This window comes from Triturus cristatus, chromosome 7 (assembly GCF_964204655.1).
Source record: "Triturus cristatus chromosome 7, aTriCri1.1, whole genome shotgun sequence".
NCBI lineage: Eukaryota > Metazoa > Chordata > Amphibia > Caudata > Salamandridae > Triturus > Triturus cristatus.
The window spans coordinates 1,583,965,290-1,583,989,447 of NC_140590.1; the positions used below are offsets into that span (position 1 = coordinate 1,583,965,290).

Here is a 24,158-nt window from a genome sequence, read left to right on the forward strand (position 1 = left end):
ATAAATCTCAAACAAATCTTATTTTTATAAAATTGGTGTGGATCTCCTTTTTGAATAGTGTCCCTTCTTGGTCAATGTTGTGCAATAAATGTCTTGCACTCCTCTATATTAGGCCTAAGGCAGCTTGCCCTTACTACCACTAATATTGCACTTTGGGTTTTACATTGAGCCCTGTACACTTTTGGGGAGTCACTGGACTCTCTGCATGGTATAATCACCTAATGGTATACCATATACAGAGCCAACTCCACACTGCCTGCGGTGAAGCAATACCTTTCTATATCTTCCTAGCTTTAATCCACTACATTTTCTCTAGTGTATTCAGAGGATTCCCATTGCTGTTACTCCACATTTGCGGCATTCTACGTCCTGTTCCTATCTCTACTCAAAGAATTTTCCTTTTGTTGGCACTCTGGGGACTGTCAGTGCTCCAACACTGCAGTGAGCATATGTTGCATATCTTTGAAATTCTTCTGCTACAGGAACTTGATCTTGAGTGGTCTTTGACATTTCGGCCTGCCTGGTTTACCTGCAACTCGTGGGCACTAGACATAGGCCTGGCTTTGCAGACCTCCGCTGCCTTGGACTTTGGACTGCTAATGAGTCCTCCCAGTGACCCAATTTCAGGACTGTCCTTTGGGCTTGCGACTTCTTAATAATGCGAGGTTTGAGCCTTTGGCCTACAAGGAACCGTGCGCATGGACCACAAGATACAGGCTCTGTCAACACGGACGCATTTTGTCTGGTAACTGTCTCGGCATCGGCTGAGATTTGAGAGCATGTTTTTTTCTTTGGAGCCTGTGGCTTTGGCTGTTGACCAATCATGTTCGGAGTCAGATTCCTTCATGGAATCTTAGGCTTATGAAATGGCGAGTGACGCAATGGATTTCCTTGAAGCAGTTTAATTAGATTATTTTACCAAATTGACATTTCCTTCTAATTTTAGTTTTTAGAGATTCACATTTCTGAAATAAGGCTTTGAGTAGGTTTACTTTCAAATTACATTTATCAAATCTAGAATCTTTCTCAGTGCTATTATCCTCACAAAGGGAGGGTGTTGTGTGTTTCCTGCACGGCCCTTTGTAGTTTTCCTAGGTTAGCCTAACTGCACGTTGTAGGCCTCATTTTTTCTTAGCACAAGTTACTATATAAACACGCTTGCTTTTGTGCCACAGTGTACTTTCACACGGAACCTGCATATGTTCTTGTGTTCTTTTCTTTCCTGGGCTTTAGTCTGAACACCACCGACAAGGTCCAACAACAATGTCCCTTGTTCTTTCTGGCCAGGCACTACCAACTAGACCTAACACAAGAAAGCAGATATTGTTTATGTGCACATGTCTTGTCATGTAGATGAAAACATGGGTCATAAACACCCACATGGAACGAGAGTTCAGAGACGGGAACATTGCGTTTGCTGAAATGTAGAATGTCTATCTGTGAATGCTAAGTTATGGGGTTTGCCAGTAATCCCAGAGATCTTTGACATATAATCATTTAGCTCCTGTAGGGGAGGTGTTGGGTTCCTCTGCCCTATAAAATGACATGGATTTTTATGGTCTATGGATTAATTACCACGCTAACAGTATTTTTGGAATGCATTTGTTTTCTAGTTGTAGCTCGTATACTGTATTTAAGGGCACAAGTTTAAATATTCTAATTTTCCTTTGTGTCTCCTGGTTATCTTATTGTGGACAAGTATGAGTGAGAAAGCGAAAGGGTGTGTCCCGTTACTGCAATCCCTGAGAGGGTCGAGAGGGTTGTGTTCTGGGGTGTCAATTCACTTGTTTCTCTGGCAAGGTTAGGAGGGCAGGGGAGGCACTATAGCTAGTCGGACTCATAGATACTGAGGTGGTATGGTGACTCAGTTCCACAAAGTATTTCTCTGTGGTTCCAAGCATAGTAATGTTCTAGAGCAGAATAGCTGCAACAATATCAAGAATTTGTTTTACAGTCTAATATTAATTCTATATACAGACACCACGACCGAAACCTATGTTATTTTAGACTGGGTTGTTTCCGTTCGGCTCTGTCAGTTTGTCATGTACGTTGGCAGAAAATACACCCTAATAGCAATTTTGTAGTTGTTGGTTTTTTGCTCTACATGCACACCTTTAAAGTGTATGATGCATCTAGGCTCTCCCTTTTTTTTTGTGGACATTGTCTTACTTTAGTCACTTGTTTTATTTTTGTGAAATGAAGGGGTTCTATTATCAGGGAGAATTGGCTTTGTTGGTGGTTTGTTAATTTACAATGGTTTCAAAATCATCTCTTACTTCAGCATAGGCTGTCTGTGACTGAAACTCATTTTTAACATCTGAAGTTTTTGTCAGCTGCGACGGTGATGCTCTCACTGTATTTTTGTCATCCTGCTGTAGAGTAATTAATGTAGCGCCCAAATTTACTATTGGGAAGGAGGCTGAATCTTTTTCTGTGGGCAAACCACTCCTGCCCTGCTGCTCGGGAAGCAGAGCAGCCCTGCCTACTCGCTCGCAGGCAAAAAAAACCCCATAAAAAGGTAATAACCAAGTTATTACCCTTTTATGTTATGTTTTTGCTTCTCGCACTGCGCCATAGCGGATGAAGTGCCCCTGTGTCTAAAGCACTTGCAATTCAGGCTGAGGACATAGCATCACCATCTTCACAGAGAAACTTAAACTTGGTCATGTGGAGCTGAATAAGAGAATTTGTCATGCCAGTATGAATATCTCCCACTTTTTTATGAGATGCCTTCAGCCCTGTTAAACTTTATTTGCTTGTTCGGGTGTTAATTTATCAAGCTTTAGGTCTGCTCTGATCATTCTGTTCTGTCTTTAGAACGTTTTACAGTTGTGCTGCTGTATAATTTGTGTCCACTCTTGTACCGTGCACCATTTGTCTTGGGTTTAAAAAAGCTGGCCATTGAGCAGTAAAAGTCATTTTAGAGAAACTTGGCTCATCTCTGTGAAAGGGATTTGTCTGAGCTTGGTAAAATATTGACTACAAATAGTTAAACCTTTAATGTCCCTTACCTTTGTAGCAGATCAATGAATAAATGAGGAATAGTTGTAAGGGTAAGCTAGACCATGCCAAGACAACCTGCTTGTGAGGGAGAGTTTGTTAGGAAATGAGTGCTTGAAAACGCCACCTGCCTTGTTGGCAGTGGCTATAGATGATCCCACTTTAGGTAGGTATAGGATTGTATCTGGTTCTAGTTTGCAGTAACAGCAGGCTAGGTGTAGTTGTGTTGATTTCTTTGAACGGTCATTGACCTATGTTTAGCTGTATTCATTTCTAAAAAGAAGTAGGTGGAGTAACATTATACTCATTTTCATTAATATAAATGAATCTATCATGGTAATTTTTTTTCTCTGCCCTTTCTTTTTATATGCAACTCCGTCTATAACTCAAAATGCTCCCTGCCACCTCCTCTGAAGCTATTTCCCGTAACCTCTTACTAAAACACACATTATGAACACTCTGGCTTTTTTTTCTTTTTACATGCTAGTCTTACCTCTGTACCTTTGCTGAAATTAGTTTGTTGTACAGTCTCACAGAGCTCTGTGTAACTGCTTGACAAATGCACATACTTAAATAAAATCAACTTACCCATGCCAGCTCTGTTTTGTGATATATATTTTTTTAATCCCAGGGAGAAATTCCTTACCTGCTTTATGTAAAAGTAAACCTGTTTTAAAAAAAAATTATTTATTTTTTAAACTGGAGGCGAATAACTCTTGCAAATTCCAATCTTGCACCCTTTCCACCTATGTGGCTACCAGGCAGTGTTGGCTTGCGTCTTCCAAGGTGTTCATCTAACCTCTGACTCTCAGGGGTGAGGTGTGCTTTAGTATGATGTGGTCCGGCTGGTAAGGGGTTGTCTTTTAATTTGCTGTAATCTGTTGTGTACTGCATCATTTGAAGTAGTAAACTATTTTGAAAGTTGTGATTAAGTAGAACAAATATTATGACGTTTCTTTTCTTGGTTACAGGTGTTTACAGTACAGCTGACTCTTGGGGACCAGCACTGGGAAGCTGAGGGAACCAGTATTAAAAAAGCTCAACATGCAGCAGCTGCCAAAGCCTTGGAAGGGACGACATTCCCCAAACCATCAGTTCGTCCTACTCGTGGTGAAGGAAAAAATCCAGGTATGCTTGGTCCTAGTTGGTGATGGTTATTTAATGGTGATTGCTCTGTATACATCCTAAATGTACTGCTCTTTAGTGACCATACACATGAACCCTCTTGGTTGGAAAAAATGAATAAAGATGCAGCTATTTAAAAAAACAAAACCAAACTCACGCCCGTAACACAGATTAAATGTGTTTTTCCTCCGGTATGGCAATTCTTTCTATCTGATCTGCAGTTCAGTGCTGAGCGATTCTTTATGTAGTGCTCTCTCCTAGGGGTACCACAAGTTGGAAATTTCTGATCTTGCCATGTATAAATTCACCTCCTTGGATGCGTTGCGTCTAGTCTCCAGAATGTCTCGCATGATTGTGTAAATTTCTGGTCTCAAAAAGTGCAGCACCTGTCCCGTTTGGGAAGCTTTGTCGAAGCACTGGGGCTGTCGGACTTATGGCGGCTGCATCACCCAACAACACAACAATACACGTATCACTCGGGGGTGCATAACAGTCTAACTAAGTGACTACTTCCTGGGCTCCGCTGGTAGTCTTCGAAACATAGACAGTGTAGAGATCAGGCCCAGGGGTATATCCGACCACTCCCCGCTACTCCTGCAGTACACATGTTCTCGCCTCGCACGTCGGCGTATTCCTTCAATACGCCCCGGTTATCTCCAGGTCCCCGCGATCCACAAGGCACTTACGAAGACGACAGGCCTCTACTTTGCGGAAAATGCCCCCTCTGTTGCCTCACCAACGATTTTGTGGGAGGCATATAAAACGGTCCTCAGGGATCAGGCGCTCGCTACCATAGCAGCGCATAAGTGATCAAATCAGGCAGAGCTGCAGTTGCTCGAACAAGAGCTGCACACGGCAGAAGCACGCCAGGCTCGGGACCCCTCTCCGGCGTCTGCCTCAGACCTGAAGACCGCGCAGGCCAAATATAAGGCGTATCTCACGGAGTACACGAAACAACAGTTGATAGCCACGCGGCACAAGATGTATGACCTGGGTGATAAGACTGGGAAGCTCCTGGCATGGCTCGACAGACGGGAGGGTGGAGCCAGGTGGATAGCGCAACTCTAGTCCGAGGAGGGCCAGACGCTAACGGACCCGGGTGTGATAGTGCGCGCTCTTGTGCGCCATTTCCAGCTGGTATACTCCTCCACCTCCTCCATGACAGTGGAGGAGGCGGGGACATATGTGAATGATTTGGCAATGCCCCTGCTCACCCCTGAGGCGGCGAGTGCCTTGGAGGCTGACATCACAGTGAAGGAGGTACAGATGGCAATCGGTGCGCTGCAATCGGGTAGAGCGGTGGGACCGAATGGCATACCGGTCGAGTTCTATAAGCGAACGGCTGGGACGGTGGCCCCTCGCTTGCTTAGCATGTTCACGGACAGTCTCCGTGTGGGTGAAATCCCGCAGGACCAACGGACAGCCACCATAGTGGCTATACTGAAGCCCGGCAAACCTGCTTCTGAGTGCACCTCCTATTGTCCTATATCGCTGCTGAATGCAGAGGCGAAGGTCCTTGCGAACTCTTGGCGTCCAGACTAACACTGCATTTGCTAGACATCATACAACCAGATCAGTCTGGTTTTATGCCCGGCAGAAGCACGGCCCTTAATTTGCGGCGCTTGCACGGTGTGCTGGCCCGAGTGGAGCAATTACAGGAGCCAGCGGTGCTGCTCTCGTTGGATGCGCGAATGGTATTCGACATGGTCGAATGGCCCTTCCTCTTTGCAGTATTACTGCACTTGGGCTTTGGGCCCAAATTTTGTGCCTGGGTCCGACTTCTCTATACTAAACCAATGGCCCATGTTGCCGCTAACGGGCATATGTCTGAAGATTTTCCCCTGACACGTGGCACTCGCCAGGGGTGCCCCCTGTCGCCCCTGCTGTTCGCCCTCGTGCTGGAGCCCTTGGCGGCATGGATCCGCTGGGAGCCCCTGATACGGGGACTCAGGTGGACGAATGACTGGGAAGACCGCATCTCCCTTTATGCGGATGATGTGTTGCTCTATCTGTCTTCCCACGAGGCGCTCAATCCTCATTTTACTTAACATGTGCGAAATCTTCAGGAGAGCGTCCGGCTATACTATCAACTGGTCAAAATCGATAATGTATGTGCTGCGCGGCCCTCCTCCTCGGCTCCCCGCGGCCTGCCCACTTCAAACGGCGACTGGGTCGTTTAAATATCTGGGTATTCATGTCACTGCGAACCCTGTGGACTTTCTAAAACTGAATCTGCAACCCCCACTAGACCGTCTCAAATGCGACGCGCGTCACTGGGGCACGCTGCCGCTCACGTTACTGGGGAAGGCTGCCCTATTTAAAATGATGGCCCTGCCTCGATTCGTATACGTGCTGGAAAATACGCCGTGTGGCATACCGCCGGAATACTTCCGCGAAATTGCGGCGCAGGTGACTAACCTCCTGTGGGGTGGCAGACCGCCGCGTATAGTGCAGTCCAAATTAACTTGCGGCTGGTATGATGGAGGAATAGTGCTGCCACATATCCAACTCTATTGCTGGGCGGGGCAGCTAAAAGTAATTAGTCAGTGGCTTCATGTTCCGCGGACGGACCCTGCCTTCAAAGCAGATAGGTACCTACTGGGAGAGCGAGGTGTGTTGTCACCTCTGTATGATGGTAAACTGACTCCAGCGCTCATCGGCCCACTTAGACAGACCGTTGCCGTTTGGCACGCGGCGCAGGCCAAGCTAGGGTGGAGCAGGGTTTTGACCCAACTCACACCTCTGTGGGACACAAAGCAGCTCGGGAAGCTCAGAAGCAGCAGGGGCTTTGATAACTGGGACAATATCGGGATCTCTACGATTGGCGACATGTGGCACAAGGGTGAAATAATTACATTTGCGCGTCTCCAACAGCAATACGAGCTGGTGCCCTCCGAGTGGTTCCGATATACACAAATCAAACGCGCCTTAGTGGCGAGGATGGCGCCTGGTGAGACAGTACCGGAGGCGTCGCCCTTGGAGGACAGATTGTTAACGGATTATATGCCTAAACGGGCCATATCGCTTACATACCGTAAGCTGATCAACAACCTACCGGACCCAATGGGTCCCCTCCGTGAGAAGTGGTCCCGTGATGTGGGCGAATTTGATGACCCGGAGTGGCGGGAGGTGCTGGCTTCGCTGCGGGAGGCGGGTATACCTTCGAGGCTACGGCTAATGCAGCTCCGAGTTCTGCACCGCTCTTACTACACCAGGCACACCCTACACAGCATAGGTACTGCGCCACATCCGTTCTGCTTGTGCGGCTGCGGGGAGGTGGGCAATTTCTTTCACACCATATGGGAATGCCCTGTGCTCCAGGAGTACTGGAAGCAGGTGATAGGGACGCTGTCGCAGTCGGGGGGGGGGGGGGGGGGTGGAGTCCCACTGGTACCGGAACCTAGGCGCTGCCTGTTGAATATATGGGAACCTAACTACCTTTCACGCCAGGCGCAGGGATGGGCTACGCTAGGGATCATGATAGCCAGACGCAACATAGCCCAAAAATGGGGAACAGGGGAATTGCCGAGGCTAACCGCATGGGGAGCCGACATGGACGAGGCCATGTTTGCTGAGAGGTTGGCCTTCATCAGGCGGGGCTGCCCTCTTAAATGGAGCAAAGTATGGGGGGTGTGGAATAAATTCAGGGGTGGCATTTGCGACCCGCCCTCAGATTCAGACGACGATGCTTCAGACTCAGACTGATGTGGGGGGGCCCAGGGGTGTGTGCGTGGAGTGGAGGATATTGAAGATGTATAGGGTTGGGGAACTGTTTCCTACGTATTTGTCTCTATCAGTTGCTACTGAACTGCTCTATATTGTGGAAAACTGCGTGTTCGACTGTTGTTTTGTACTGCTGCTTATTAACAAATTAAAAAAAAAAAAAAGTGCAGCACGTAGAGAACATTATTTATATTGGTTAACCATTCAATCTTGGTCCAGAGCATCTATTTAAGTCATTTAGATTTTTCAGCACAATTGCAACAGATGCCAAACCATTTTCTGCTGGACTGTAAATTATCCAGTGGTATATGTGCAAATGTCCTACAATTCTCATGCCAGTCAACTTCAACTACCCATTGTTGACATACGTGCACCAAAACTAGCACCCGTCCTAACTGAGCCCAACAGAGTACAGCACCAGATGAGCTGTTTTCTATTTTGATTTGTCCCTTATGCTTTTGACAGCAGGTCACTGGTGGCAACACTGCATAATGCCGTCTGCTTGCAATAATCTAGATTTTTTTTTTTTGTAAATGTCTTTTTACGTTTAGATTTGATGTTTGCAGGACTGAGCACTGGAAGGACCCGACCTACATAAGGCCTTATATAAAACAAATTTGAAGGGAAACCCGTTGTATAAGGGATGAAATCTATAGTTTCTGGGGTTGAAGCTCTAAAGTGGTTGTCGAAACATAAGTGATGCCTCTTTGGATCTCTAGTGCAACTTTACACACTCGTAGCATTCTCAATTAATTTTAAAGGAACGTTGTACAATTTTAAAATATACCTCAGTCATACCACCTCATTTGAGGATTCTAGGACAGATTTGCTTCTTGGCATAAGGAAATCAGTATTAGTAAAGGCATCGACTGCCATCGCTTTCCTATTGTTTGTCTGTTTTGTCATGATTTTTGCAGAATTTGTATTTTTGTCGCATCTGCTAGGCGCTCCTCAATCTAAAAAAAAATAATTAAATAACTGGAAGCCTAAGCATTTTTTTTTTTTGTCTCAAAAAGCATAATTACATAAGTAGTACCTGGCACTTGTGGGAACTGCTTTGCAAGTGGATGTGTTCCTTGTGAAAGGGCATAATGCCGTCAGTCACATTGAAGTAGCCAGTGGTTTAAGTGGGTTCACCCACATGCTGTATGCTATGTAAGTAGATTATGTATACAATATCTATAAAATCAAAGGTCAAGGCTAACGCCAGACTTAAAAATGGTATTCTTCTCAGCTAAATGTGCAGCATTATGGAACTCCTTCCACGTGACTAAGATTAAAACTGAATTAGTTGCTCTAATTGACGTCATAAAGACATTTTGAATTGGGAATATATCTTTTAAGTGCTTAGAGCAACATGAGGTAGGCCCACTGAAGGAAAAAAGACATGCCATCACAATGTAAACGCATGACCATCTGCCTTTTTCTTTTTCTTGCTTTGTGTCTTTTAAATGGCGCTACAATATAGTATTGATATGCAGACCTTAAAGTAAGCCTGTCTTTAAAAAATACTATTCTAGTAACTGCGAGGTAGCATAGACCTGTGCATTTAGTAAATGTAGTCGCAATTGCCATGGCCCTCGCTGCTAGGTTTTCAGGCATCACATTTTAACTGTCATGCTTGCAATTTTTGCTTTTTGTGTTCCAAGAATGCCGTATTGTGATGAAGGCAAATTCTCAATAACAAATAAGATAATAATAATTTTGCTGTAAAAAATCTATCTCCTATTCAGAATCCATGTTTGTCTCTAGATAATGCTCCTAAACCCTCTATCCTTGTTGACAGCCCCTCAACCATGGCATTACCTTCTGTCATCTTGTCCTTTCTTTTCCCCCACTTAGCCTCCCAGTTCATGCATCTACTTGCCAGTCATGTGCCTCCCTTACCATATGCCCCGGAGTACCACTTCACTGATCACTGCAGTCCAGTCCTTGAGGCCAACTTCCTCTCTAAGGAAGGGGGAAGCCTGTATAACCCTTTTAGAACCGGAGTGTTTAGTGTTATAGAAAAAGGGGTTCTCTGTAGGGATAAACTCAAAACATTATTTCGAAAATGAGTATCTTATTATTGGACCTGCATACTTATTTAGCCAGAAAACATGGTGTCTTGTTCTAATGCACACACCCTTTCGCAACAAAGCATTTGAATCTTTTCATACTGCAGTTTTGTTTTAAGTCCTGAAGCACAACTACAATTGAGGAATTACACAAGGATTTACACCTGGAGGAGATTACCTTTCACCCTTTATTGGACAGTGGACCTTCTGATCTTAAAACTGTGCTACCAACTGGCTCTACCAAATAGTGAAACCACTGCAGGGACACTCCTATACTTAAATAAAATACAACAGGAATTATGTGCAGATTGAATTTTGCGTAAATATAATAGATCACATGTTAAATAAATTTGTGTTGAGATTGCAGAACTGCTGTATGAAAAGATTCAAATGCTGTGTTGCTTGGTTGTGAAAGGACGTGCATTAGAACCCAATACAATGTTCTTTGGCTAAATAAGTATCCTGGTCCAATAAAATGACATGAATATTGGTGAAATAATGGTTGAATTTACCCTTACAGAGAGCCCATGTTGCTAGAACTTGAGGTCTTCTTCAGCATTTGGGTAGGCCAAACTCCTGTCCAACTCTTAAGATTTTTGCTGGAAGTCTTGACACCATTTACTTCCACATATTAATCTGTTTCCATCCTCCAACAGACAACACTTCTAGATTTTGACAACTTTACCATGGTCTTTGAAACCATAATTTGATAAGGATTTAATGCTTCCATTTCTGTGGGCAGTTCAGCCCTCACCTTTGTGACTTCATGCTTACTACCTCCCACCCTGCTTCCTTTTCCCATCTTAGATTTTGTGGAGAGTGTTCTGTTCTTCCCCGCACTCTGTTGTAATCCCTTCTTCAGCTTGTTCTGACTGTTCTTTCGATCCAAAATATTTCACCCATCTCTCCCTCTAGGACCTTTCTCTCCGATACAATTGATCAATATGCTGTCCCAAAGCTCTTCAAATATAGTTCCAAGACACCCATCACTGGGTGCCCCACGCCCCCAAAGTACACAATCTAATTCTCAATTTCACTGGCTAGTTTCTAGTGTGCTACACACTGCTGCACCATAAAGGACTCAAGATTATGTTCAGCTTCCGTATTATTTCCCTTGTAAATGTGTTTCGGAGAACAGTGAAGATCAAAACCTTGTTTGCGTTTATTAGTGGAGCAGTAACCTACTGTACAGAAACTATTGAATCTCTTCAATGGACTGCAGACTGTCGCAACTATAGCATAACTTTAATTGTTTTTTGTTTTCTCAGACAGTGTAACACCCACAGTTGAACTGAATGCACTTTGCATGAAGCTTGGAAAGAAACCTCTGTACAAACCTGTTGATCCATATACCGGAATGAGACCCCCCTACAACTACAATATGAGAGGTGGTGGTTATGCTCCACGGTATGTACTGTACTACCATTCAGTAATGATATATACAACATAGGATTTGTAAATCATGTTGTGGTGCCATGTGATAGTGCAGCTCCCATCTACATCCGTGTTGCCAAGAAATTGCTGTATTCTAGGAAAAGGAATATTTACTTTTTGATGGATTGTGAAACTACCAGGATACAAGGCTGTTCTATTCTATTCACCTGTTTTATGGTTCAAATCTTTTTATTCTTGAACACCAAGAAATACAATGCAAGCGGTAGTGTAGATAACAAGGACCTAAGAATCTACCAGTCTTGGAACAAAGGAGCAACAAACAAAATCAAAACATATTACACCCCTATTCCCCCCCCCCCCCCCCCCCCCCCCCAAAAAAAAACACTCAAGGTGCTTCAGTAACTGTGCGTGCATAGATGCTATCAATGTGTTCATGAGGCAGTCTCACTGTCGGTGGTATAGACCAATTCTGAGAGTCGTAGGACGTGGAGGGATTTGGGGCAAGTCAGCTGTTGAAATTCTTGCGTGAGGAGGGATAAGTAAGGGCATCAAAGTTTCTCAAAAGACTTCCCTTGATTGATGAGGGAGAGGGTGATCCTCTCCTTTCCTATGATAAGCTAAAGGTGGTGAATCCAGCCCAAGTGTGTGGGTAGGCGTGCCGTCCCCCAGTGTAATAAAATATTTTGAATCGCTGCGCCCAGGGCTAAGCCAATCTGCTTTCCCCGATTTTAGGGGGTAGGTGAGTAGATTAGTTAACCCTAAGTTTGTGTACAAAGAAAATCTAGGGATTTGTGTGTCCAGGTGTTGGTCGATGTTGTCGAGCACTTGTGAACAGTAAGCCTGAATGTGTGGGCCATCCCACAGAAGATGTTCCAGTGTCTCCCCCATGTCGTATCCCCTCCAATAGAGTGCGCTTGTCTTCGGATTGATCTTGTGCAAGCGTTCAGGGGTCAAGTACCAGTACCTGACTACTTTGGTAAGTGTTTCGGTAAGGACTGTGTTGCACGTGGTATGGCAGACCCGGTAATATATATCCTCCCATTCCTTACTGATCAAGTATCTCCCCAACTCCCTCTCCCAACGATATTAGTTAGTTTTGTAGGCATGTCTAGAGGTTTGGGTGAGGAAGGTGTAGAGGGATGAGATCAATCGTTTGTCAGGCGTCTTAGAAAGCAGCCTTTTTTCCTATGGGGTGAGTTGTCTCTGCACCGCTATCTTCTTGTCAGGATGCAAGAGCCAGTAGCGCAGTTGCCAGTAATGCTATCGCTGTGTCTCAGGAATAGTGTAGTCCATGTGCAATTGTGTAAAGGGGATCGCCCTTGTCCGTCCATCATGTGTTCTGCCGAATGGCATGAAGAGTGACACCGTCTGATAAATGCCCCGGGGCTGCTGTCCGCTAAGAAGTCCGAGTTATTGAGTAGGGGCGTCAAAGGAGAGGGAAAAGCAGATAGGCCATACCTAGTGCCACACCGGTCCCAAGTCTCCAACGTCACTCTTGTGATGGGAGATGGATACAGATTCCGGGGTCCTTTGCGCTTTCTTTAAAAACTGAATCTTCCAAAGGAAGGTGCCGGCCACCGCACGATCCTGGAAGAGCCAGTGTCGCTCCAACTCATCCCTGTTCCATTCAACCAGTTATCGTAATTAGGTTGCTTCAAAATACAGTTGGAGGTTTGGTATCCCGAGACCTCCTGCATTAGGAGGTAGATAGCTAACTTCTCTCCTCATTCAGGGTCGCTTCCCAGCCCAGACATATTGATGCAGCTCTGATTGTAGTTTGGGAATCATCCCTTTCTGGGGAGCTTGGGGAAGCGTCTGAAAGAGATACATGATTTTGGGTAACATGGTCATCCTGATGGCTGCGACTCTTCTGCGATCTCCATTGGACTAACTCAGATTGAAGGTGGCTATTTAGGGATTGATGGCTAAGGGATGAGGTTGTTTGGACAGTGGAGGTCAGTTTGATCCCCAAGTAAGGGACCGGCTATGTTGCCCACTGATTAGGGTATTGTGCAGTGAGGCAAGCTCTGAATGCAGGGGGCATCGATAGATTCAAAACGTGGGACCTTGATACATTAACTCTGAATCCAGAGGCAAGACCAAATGTCTCTAGTTCTGCCATAAAAGCTGGAAAGGACATCCAGAGGTGCTTACACGTCGTCGGCGTATAAGCTAATCCTATGTTATTCCACCCGTGTCCCCCCCCCCCCCCCCCCCCTTCCTGCCCCCGAATCAAAGGTGGTCCCAATGATATTGGGATTGTTGTAGACTCTTTGAGCCAGGGGCTCAATAATCCGGGACTAGGGACACCCCTGTCAAGTCCCCCTTCCAAATGTGAAGGGTGCGAAGATGCATCCATTCACCCCGACATACATTGTGGGGAGGGCATAGCAATTTAGTACCCAAGCCTGGAAGCTCCCAGTGATGTCGGAGTGGACCCGCTCTTGTTCTAGGAAAGGCCAATGAACCCTGTCACAGGCTTTCTCGGAGTCAACAGCTAAAGGCATATATTCTCCCGGGGCGCGAGAAGCCTTCTCTATGATATGCAGCACTTGCTTAGCATTGTCGCTAGTTTGGCGTTGGGGAATATAACCCGCCTGATCCTGGCCTTCAATGGACGGCATGCAGGGGCCTGGTCTGGATGCTAGGATACAAGTAAATAGTTTGAGAACGTTCAGTAGAAATATCGGTCGATATGAACCGCATCGTTTTTTATCTTTGCCCTGCTTAGGGATGACCGACACCAAAGCTGTTAGCAATCAGGGGGGGAATAGCTTCGGGGGGTGAAAAGGTGTTAAATACCCACGTTAGGAGGGGGGCGCGGATTTGACAGAATGTTTCATAGAATATGGATGGGAGGCCGTCTGGCCCGGTGACTTCAAAATCTTTTGTCAGGAGATCGCTGAGATTACCACCTCCTCTCTGATCCAGCAAGGCTATTTGGTCGGAAGAGAGGAGGGCCATGTGTGACTTAGCAAGGTAAGTTGCGCCGTCTGCAGGGTCCAGACATTGACCAGAGTATAGGTCCGCATAAAAATCTTTAAATGCATCTGCGATGGCTGCGTGATCTGTGCCCCCGGTGCATCAAAGAGTGATTGGACGCCCATCTTCTTCTTCTGCTGCTGCTGAATGCATAGCTGGTTGGCTAGAAGGCGGCCACCCTTGTCACCCCCAACGTAGATGGTATGGTGTAAATGAAGAGCCGCATATTCAGCTCTATTGAGGTAGATACCAGCCAGTTGCGCTCGAGCGGCAGTCAGTTGCCACCAAAATCTTGGTGCGCTGATATATACCCCCCAGAAGAGCTAAGGGCTCACAGCTGCATCCCCTGCCTCTGCCAGGTCTGTGCTGTCCACCAGGCAAGGTGGTACTCGGGGAGCGGGCTCCGTTTCAGCCAGCTCTGGGGGAATAAGGCCCCTAGTTCAAGCAATCGCTGCGGCCCTAATCCGAGCACCGCCACAGGCCTCCACCACAGGGCTGTCCCTTCTAGTTCTCGCACCTCACCTACCTGGTGCGCCTGGGCCCTGGGTTCCGCCTGTGGCCCGTGGGCCCTTGGCCGCTCCTACACCATAGCGGGATAGCAGTAACCCGTGTCAGCGTGCTCCACCTCGGGTGCTTCAAATGCTTCAAAGGCTTTAGGCCCTGTGGATCCCAGATCACCCTCTCCAGCAGACATGGCTCTTTCCGTCCGGGTCTTCTCCTGTCCGCGGACCTGTGTACACTAGGCCTAGGCGACCTGCTCACTCCTTTTCGTTGGGACCTATGTAGGTCCAGTAGCCAAGGCCGCTGCCGGCACCCTTCAATTCACGGCCACCCACAAGCACTGGGCGGGACGGCTGCTGCAGGCAGGTCCGTTCAAGTCGGCACTCTCCCTTATGGGCCTGCTCTCAACTCGCCAGCTTCCTAGCACGGCTGGCCGTGCCCCCGGCGTCCGATCGTGTCCAAAGGGGGGGACACAGAGCAGCCTGGCACACTCCGCACCTCAGTCGCCCGCCGGCAGCTGTAGCAGGGCAGAAACATTAGTCTATGGCAGCGGGTCTACAGAGACGGAGAGGATCATCTCCCTCGGCTGCCATCTTGGCAATGCCTCCTATTCACCAGTTTTATAAAGCGCATGGCTACCCGAGTTTCAGGCTTCCCAGCACTAGCAAAGGAAGTAAGAGCGACGGCTTGAGGATTAAAAATGAAGGGAAAAGAAGTCTTTTCCTAAAATTCATGACACTGTCCTCCATTCTGAGGCTGCTGGGTAGATCAGTCCAAAGCTTGGGTGCAAGTTAGGTTAAAGACTGACCTCCTCCCCTCGCTCTCTTGATCCCTGGGACAAGGAGCAACTCAAGATTTTTTTGCCCTCAAGTCCCTTTTGGCCTGGTAAATAGTGGCCTGTTGCTGGAGGACCAGCGGCCCTGTATTATTATTTGCGTGATAAATATTGCATAGAGCCTTAAAATAGATCCTGCAGCTTGTAGGCAACCAGTGGAGAGTTTTGAGCGCATTATCTATCTTGGGATACCTAACAATATCCAGACCGCAGCGTTCTGAATGATCTGGAGGCCTTTTATTTAACTGTTTTTTGACTACCTAAGTAACGTGCATTGCCATAAGTGAGGCGTGACGGAATCCGACCTTGAATTACCATTCTGCGAGCCGGGAGCAGGAGCCATTTCAGCACCTTTCATGGTGCTTTTAAAAGACCAAAACAGCTGCCAGCTACCTTTTTTTTGTTTTTGTTTGGGAAACCATGGCTAGCCAATTGTCAAGAACCATCCCTAGATTTTTACTTCTGACTTGGGGACTGGGCATTCCCCTAGGGACAATGGCCAGATAATATGATCCCAGAGCGCTGGTTTGTTCCCTAGTATCAAGACCTCAGTTTTTTCACCATTCATCTGTAGGCAATTGTCTGCCATCCATTTAGACACCTTTTCTAGACCGCTTTTAAGCCCAGCGGCAATGGTGTCCATGACTAGTGCCAATGTGACAGTAAACTGTGTATCGGCTGCATAGGATACCATTTTCAGGCTGTAGAAACAAATGATGTTTGCCAGTGGGCAGATATAACTGTTAAAAAGTGTCTGGGTCAAACACAAGCCCTCTGGAACTCCACAAAGCAACTGATGTCTAGATGACCTGAAAGGGCCCTCGCTAACCTGAAGGCTTTGCTTGTACAAAAATGAGGTAATCCACCTAAGGGCCAGACCTGTGATACCAACTTCTCCATAGATTGGAGAAGACTAGGGTAGGAGACCCTATCAAAGGCAGCACTCCAATCTAAAAGGATCAGTGCTGCAGCACTGCCGTGGGTCATGAGCATTTTTAGATCTTCTGTTTGCCTCAAAAGAGCAGTTTCAGTTCTACACCCAGCACGAAAACCTGTATGTGTAAGATGAAGAATGTTATTAATTTACAAAAAAATCTGTAATATTTCTATTGATTTATCTATTCCAAAAAGTTGCTAACCCCAGGTAGCCGGGAGATAGGTCTGTTGTTACTTATCTCTGGATCTAAATTTGGTTTCTTTAGTAGTGGACGCACAATATCCTGTTTCCATTCCTCTGGAACCCTAGTTATTCAGGGAAAGATTTACAGTACAGCTCAGTCAAGGCAATAAGCATCACATTTCCCCCTTTCACTAGAATATCGATCGATGCTGGATCGAGTGGAGAGCCTGATTTGGTTGAGGATGCGACAGCCATAACGTCCTCTGCAGTCAGTTGTGAAAAGGCGCAGAGTACAGCCATGTTAATGTTGGCTTTTAACAATTGTAATATCCATAAGGTCTGAGGGGGTCTGTTAGTGCCATAAATGTTCTTCACTTTCTTTAAGAAATAGTTTGCCAGAGGTTCACATCTGTGTGTCTGTAGTGACTGTTCATTAATCATCAGTATATCAAGGTTTAATGTGGCTTAATTAGTGCTCATTGGAATTTGGCATAGTTTGTGTTGTATGCACTTTTGTGCCCAGATTCCTCTATTAGTGCGAGTTACACATACTGTAAGTCAGAATTATTTTCATCACGTTCAATGGATAAGCGCGCCAATTTTAAGGCATTGTGCTATATGTATAAAATCTACACCCGCTCAGGACCTCCAGTATCTGCACAATCTTTCCACGATTTACCACGATTTACCACCCCTAATCTATCTTTCTTCATAGGTCCCAGAGTTAGGCACGCCCAGATGAACAGTCGCTCTTTCTTCACTCTGCTCCGGGTTATGGAACGCCCTCCCAGAGTCCCTACTAGTCTTCCTCAGAGAGCTGAAAACCTAGTTATTCTAATCTGCTCCTTAAGCTGAAGGAGCTGAAAACCTGGTTGCTTTAGAACCACTCCTTATGCTGTCTAGCTTGCCACTTATGATAGTTATTTGAGCTTTACATCAGTTACATCATTTTTACAGTTTTTTAAATATTTGTAATTTTTTTTAATTGTTGATGCCATCTGTGCACATTGCTAATTGTAAAGGTTTGGTAACATCTGCATATAACATAACCGACACACCGGAAACTATTCATAAACCCCGAGGTGTTGCTGCAGATCTTTTATGTAGTGAACACTTCGAATTGAAGTAATTCTGACCATTCAAGTCTTATTTACAGAACATTTCATTTGACAGAAAATAATCAGTCTTTATTATATAGCTTCCTAATTCTCACAATAATCTCTTGGCTTGTCAGTCAATATGATCTTTATACGGTTTACATAACAGCAATCTTAAAGTTCAATCATTACATAGAAAAAGCAAGATACAAAGAGACGCATTTGCTGTTGTATATCGTATACATTTCCCTTATGGGACTAGTTCCTACATAGCGGCAAACCTAAAAATAGTGTCTGTTGATTTATTTAACTGCTGGGTCTTTAGCGTCATTTGAGGCTTCCAGTTTCTGACGTTATCAATCAAATTCTGGGGTAACAAAATGTGTTAACTCCATGAACCTTTACATCCTTGATGAACAACTGGCATGTCTTGGGAAATCCCTTACGGCAAATCATTGTGAAAATTGTATTAAGATTCACCTTTAAATTTAACCTTTTGTATAAATTGTATAAAATTGTCTAATATCTGCAAACCACCTTGCAGGCAGCATTCACTACCTGATGGTTTATCTGGGCTTCCTAAACCCTCTATTGATCCATTGGCATGGGCCAAGGGGAGCCTTAGCCCTAGAAACCAATACGATCCCAAGCCATAACCCCTAATTACTAATAGCCCTACCTCTGGGACCTAAACCCTACAGGAAATAGAAAACCTAGCTATGTAAAACAATGGGAGGCCAAGCTCTAAGCCCTACTACCTACAGAAACCTTACACCATAGGCACCAATAGTAAGTCCCAAGGCCAGTAGAACCCCTAGTTGTGGGAACCAGTAGGAGACTACCAGAAAATAAAAAAAACCTACCTCTGGCACCTAGTGGGGGTGTAAACTACTACCAAAAGTTTAAACGACAGCCTTGGGAAGCTGTACAGCTAATAGAAACCCTAGGGCTGGTACCCAATAGAAGCCCCAGCCCTAATCCCAATCGAAACACTAGCTCTATAGATTAAATTACCTTAAATGTAAGGGGCTGTGCAAAGTGGGTGGGGAGGACGAAGGCCTGTTCAGGTGCCTCTGGGCTCCGCCCAGTTGCTTTACCTGCAAGTGGTGTGATGAGGAGGCAGGAAGCTGACACACTGCTCAAGAGCTCCTTAGTTACAGACTGGTCCAATACACACGTTTCATCTTCTCTTCAGCACTGCAGGCAAGGCTCAGATCTTACATGAAATGCTATTGCACACTTTAAAATCCTTTGCTAAGCACCCCAAAAACTAGTATTAAGCAGACAAACCCAATTTAAAACAAATAAAACAGATTAAATAGCCTCTGTACACTTGCAGTAGGTTTTTGATATGTTGATTTTGTTCTTTTTGTCACTTTAGTACAGTTTGTAAAATGGAAGCCCTAATTGGCTCTCACACACAAACCGATTTGAATGCCAATTACACAGCACAAAGCCCCCTACTCTTACCGACTTACCGGTCTTGCTCTTTGGGATGCTCTGATATTCATATGGCTGTGTCCTACCTAAGGTGGCATGGTGGGTGAAAAAAGAATAGATTGGGATGCGGCTTGAGCGATTGCTAGTGACTGAGATTAATTCAAGCATTCCATTCATCATCACGTTGTTGTTGCAATTGACAACCTAAGTGCAAAGAGGCGAATGCCCGGCCCTGGGTCCCGTGCTCACTGAGCCACTGGAATCCAGTAATACCTGTCTTATGAGCCAATTTAGGGCAAAAAAGGTCCTAGCTTGCTTGTTTCCGGTTCATGGAAGGCCTGACTTGTATGGGCAGACTGGACTGCTGCCATTGGAGCAGGGTCAAAAGTGATTTGCATGGTGGGTGAAAAACGATGGCAGCATGAGCGATTGCCAGTTGTTGAGATTAATTCAGGCATTCCATCCGTCACTTTGTGGCTTTTGCAGTGCATGCTGTTTAAGGCACAATATTTTCTAAAACCAAATATTGGCTTACTACAGCCAGGAAATGAGTATGCACATTCTTAGTTAACAGTGAAAGAAAAGAAAATGGTGTCAATGGATCTTTATTCGATATGCTGCTAATATGCCTTTTCTAAAGTTTGTCTGTAAATTGACTGAACTGTGCTGGTCTGCTTAATTCCCTTAAAGTGGCAGAGCCACCTAGGGCTCACATGTGATTACACCCATTTGCACCGCCTCCTTCTAAAAGTCAGTAAGCCACATGACCCTGATGTAGGAAAGTGCCCTTTTTGACATGGTCACCTCCACTTTTTGACTGGTATCTGATGCAATTTTGTCAGAAGTGCACTGGGTTGCTGCTATTCAGTTCTCCAATTCCAGATCTGTTTCTTTAAAATGTACAATTGTTCCTCCAATTGGCAAGACCTTTAGCACCACTGTATGCCATTAGTAAATGGCACACCTGGTACCGAGGGTATGGGCACTAAAAAGGGGTCCTAAGGGCTGCAGCATATATTGCGCCACCCTAAGAGACCCCTCACCACTCTTATGTAGACTGCCATGCCAGGCTGGGTGAAATCATGCGCACAAAACGGAAGACATGACAATGCACAAGTCCTGTGTGCTATGCCCACTGACACTGTATGCACACTGCCTCGCATCCCAGCGCCATTACACCTTTGCATCCTGGTTAGTGTAGTAAGGATTTTACGCTTGCATCAAAGTTCATCATAAGTTTTACAAAGCTGGTGCAGTCATCGCCGTATTTCTAGACATGTGTGTTCGAGGCATATGAGCTGCAGGTTACACACTTGTGCATAGATCGCCATCTGGTGTTGGGCCCGGATGTTTGCAGTTTGTTTTTCCTCTTGGAAAGTCTTTGGAAGTCACGAGTTCGGTGACTCCTCCCTTGGATCGTATTGCGCATGGGCTTCGGCTCCATCCTCAGATTGTTTTTTTTTGCCATCGGGCTCAAATGTAATCTTCGCGCTCCGGTTCCGAACAGCTTCCAGTTCGACGATCGACGCGCACTCCTCACCCCAATTCGTGGTATTGTTTCGAACGCGATCTCCCCACTCGACGCGACTTCTCATCGGCACAGACCTTCGGTTCCAGTCGACGGCGGCCTTCGGGCCTACCCAAGCTCCGGTCCTGGCTAATGGAAAGGACTCCATTTAAAAAGTGCCCTCGATGTGGGTCCAAATTCCCCCACACCGATCTCCACGAGGTATGCAATCTCTGCCTCTCCCCTGAACACGAGGCTCGGCGTGCAAGTCCTTCCGGTCCAAAAAGACTATTCGAGACCGAAGAGCCAGAAGAACCATGGCACACTCCTCGACAACGATTCCGGATGACATCTTCGGAGAAGGCGTCGACGAGGGACTAGTCAGCGCCTCCGAAGCCGACGACTCCGATGTGGAGGACATCACTCCGGCACAGAGGGTCGGGAGTACTAATCTACCACCCACCCCCCCACACACACCCTCGCCGGCACCGTAAAAAAAGGCTTCGGTCACGCCTTCGCCTCCGGGCCTAGGCAAGACCAGAGACACTGCTTCACACACCGCACCCTCGGGCCCGGTAAAGAAGCCAAGTAAGCCTTCTGGTGGCTCGGCCTCGAGCCAGCTCACCGTCTGTGCAGATAAACACTCTTTGGCACCGAAAAAGAAACCGGACTCCATCTCGACACCGAGCCCCGCACCGAAACACTCGGGGTCGAAACCCAGCTCTTCAGTACCGACACCACCTTCGGTACCGACCAAAGTACACAAGGCCACCGGCACGACACTTCGAAGCCGAAACCCATCTCGGTGCCGACCAAACAACCGGAATTTCATAAGCATGGTTCCAAACAGCGAACCGGCACAGAAAAACATAAGAAACCAACGGCCCCGATGTCTTCGCCGACGGGCCAACCAGCCTCACCAGAACGTTTTACACCGGATCCCTTACAAAAACTTTAACCAAGGATCCCAAAACTGGACATTTAATGCTCTCTATCAAAAAGAGACAATTGGAGAAACCGGCTCTGCCTCCACCTCCAAAGAGGAAGGACTCTGCTACCTCCCCTTTCAGACTACCTTCCCCACCTCCTCCAAACCCTCCGCCTTCTCCTCCTCCACCTCCCCGCCCTCTCCACCCCCACCTCATCATTCCCCAACTCCATTTCCGGATGATGATGATCAGGGGGATCCATATGACGACATAGGGGATGCACCCCAAGATCTACCTACAGAGGACCCCACCCCCACAGGATCCCCAGACCCATGGGACGATTATAATATCCCTGATGTCCCTAACGTCCCACAGGACGATCTTTACCCTTCCAGACCTTCTCCACCAGAAGACTCATTGGGGTTCAACCACCTATTGCAAAGGGCAGCACACTATCACGGGGTAGATCTACACACCGACCCCGTGGAGGAGGATTTCCTCCTCGATACATTCGACACCACACATAGGACCACCTCCATATTGCCTATGCTCAAAGGAGTTATAAAGCATGCGCCAGAGGTCTTTAAGGACCTAGTCAGAGCCAGGGTCATTAACCCGCGCATCGAGAAGAAATCTAAATCTGCCCCTACAGATCCCTCCTACATTAGAGGGCCTGCACCACTAGATTCTCTAGTAGTCTCCACCGCACGTAAAAGAGCCAACTCCCAGGCATCAGGCGAAGCACCACCACCTGACAGAGTCTATGCTCTTAGACGCATCTGGCAAGCGTACTGCAGCCCAAGCTGCCAACATATGGCGTATCGCCAATACACAGGCGCTACTCGCCAGATATGACGGGGCCCATTATGAAGAATTGGAAGCCATAATGAACCATCTCCCTGATAAATATAAATCTAGGGCCAACAAACTCATTCAGGAGGGCAAAACCATTACTAATGCCTCCATACGTTGTGCCCTAGACGCAGCAGACACAGCCTCTAGGGCTATTAATACTAGTGTCCTTCGCCGCCGCCATGCCTGGCTAAGGATATCCGGTTTTAAACCAGAGGTACAAGCCTCCATCCTTAACCATCCCTTTGACCAGGAACACCTGTTTGGCCCCAAAGTGGATGACACCCTGGAGAAAATGAAAAAGGACACGGACACGGCAAAATCCATGGGAGCCTTACAATCTCACCCTCCCAGACGCTCCTTTCGCCGCTCTTCCTTTCGGAGCACATCCAGAGGCTACTCCTCAGACTCCGCTTCCACTGCATACAAATCCCCTACTCAGTCCACGTTTACAAGGGGTTACTAAAGAGGCGGGGCTACAGAGGCAACAATAACAAAGGCAGAGGCAAAACAAATACCGCCCGCTCTGCCACTGTGCCTCCCCAATGACTTCCCTCCACTTCCCACAAACTGTTGCAGAAAGAGCTCTTCACACACTAGATGTCAAACACTCCGGTTGGGGGCAGAATCCAACATTTCCTTCCGGTCTGGACTACCATCACCTCAGACAAATGGGTCACACAAATAATTCGGTCAGGATTCTGCCTAGAACCAACATCTCCCCTCCCAAACATTCCACCAAGACAACGCTCGATGTCACCAGAACATCTACGGCTACTCAAGCAGGAGGTAATCTCCCTCCTACACAAGGAGGCAATAGAGCATGTTCCAACCAACCAACAAAATATGGGGGTCTACTCCCTGTATTTTCTCATACCGAAAAGGGACCAAACTCTACAGCCCATCCTAGACCTTCGCCCCCTAAACACATACATACACTCAGACCACTTTCATATGGTAACGCGTCAGCAGGTACTTCCGCTACTTTCCCAAAACGACTTTCTCACCACTTTGGACCTAAAAGATGCTTACTTCCACAATCCAGTGCACAAGGCCCACAGGAAGTACCTCAGATTCGTAGTGGACGGCCACCACTACCAATTCAAAGTGCTCCCTTTCGGAGTCACAACTGCACCACGAGTATTCACCAAGTGCCTAGCAGTGGTGGCAGCACATCTGCGAAGACAACACATTCAAGTCTTCCCTTACCTAGACGACTGGCTAATAAAAGCCAGTTCATACAATCCGTGTGTACAACACACACACACCACTATCCAGCTACTTCATCAGCTGGGTTTCACTGTAAACCACAAAGTCCCATCTCCACCCATCCCTCATAAAACAATATCTAGGTGCCACTATAGGCACCTCAAAAGCGCTCGCCTACCCCAATCTTGCCAGGATTGCAAGCATCCAGGCTCTGCGCGCAAAATTTATAGCACAACACCCCCTTCCAGCTCGGGTGTTCATGCAACTAATAGGGATGATGGCCTCTTGCGTCTTCATAGTACCTCACGCAAGACTCCAGATGCGTCCTCTCCAAGAGTGCTTGGCGCACCAATGGAAACAGGCCCAGGGTCAGTTAACAGATCTGG

General features: G+C 46.6%; 1 protein-coding gene across 6 annotated transcripts in view; it reads left to right on the forward strand.

Moving 5' to 3' along the window:
* STAU1 (staufen double-stranded RNA binding protein 1) overlaps nucleotides 1–24,158 on the forward strand; it is a 385,539-nt gene that overhangs the window by 51,500 nt on the left and 309,881 nt on the right. For all 6 annotated transcript variants that reach the window (XM_085619433.1, XM_085619434.1, XM_085619431.1 and 3 more), the window contains 2 exons: nucleotides 3,972–4,128; nucleotides 11,174–11,312. In XM_085619433.1, coding sequence (XP_085475559.1) covers nucleotides 3,972–4,128; nucleotides 11,174–11,312 — 296 coding nt within the window. The remainder of the gene's footprint in view (nucleotides 1–3,971; nucleotides 4,129–11,173; nucleotides 11,313–24,158) is intronic.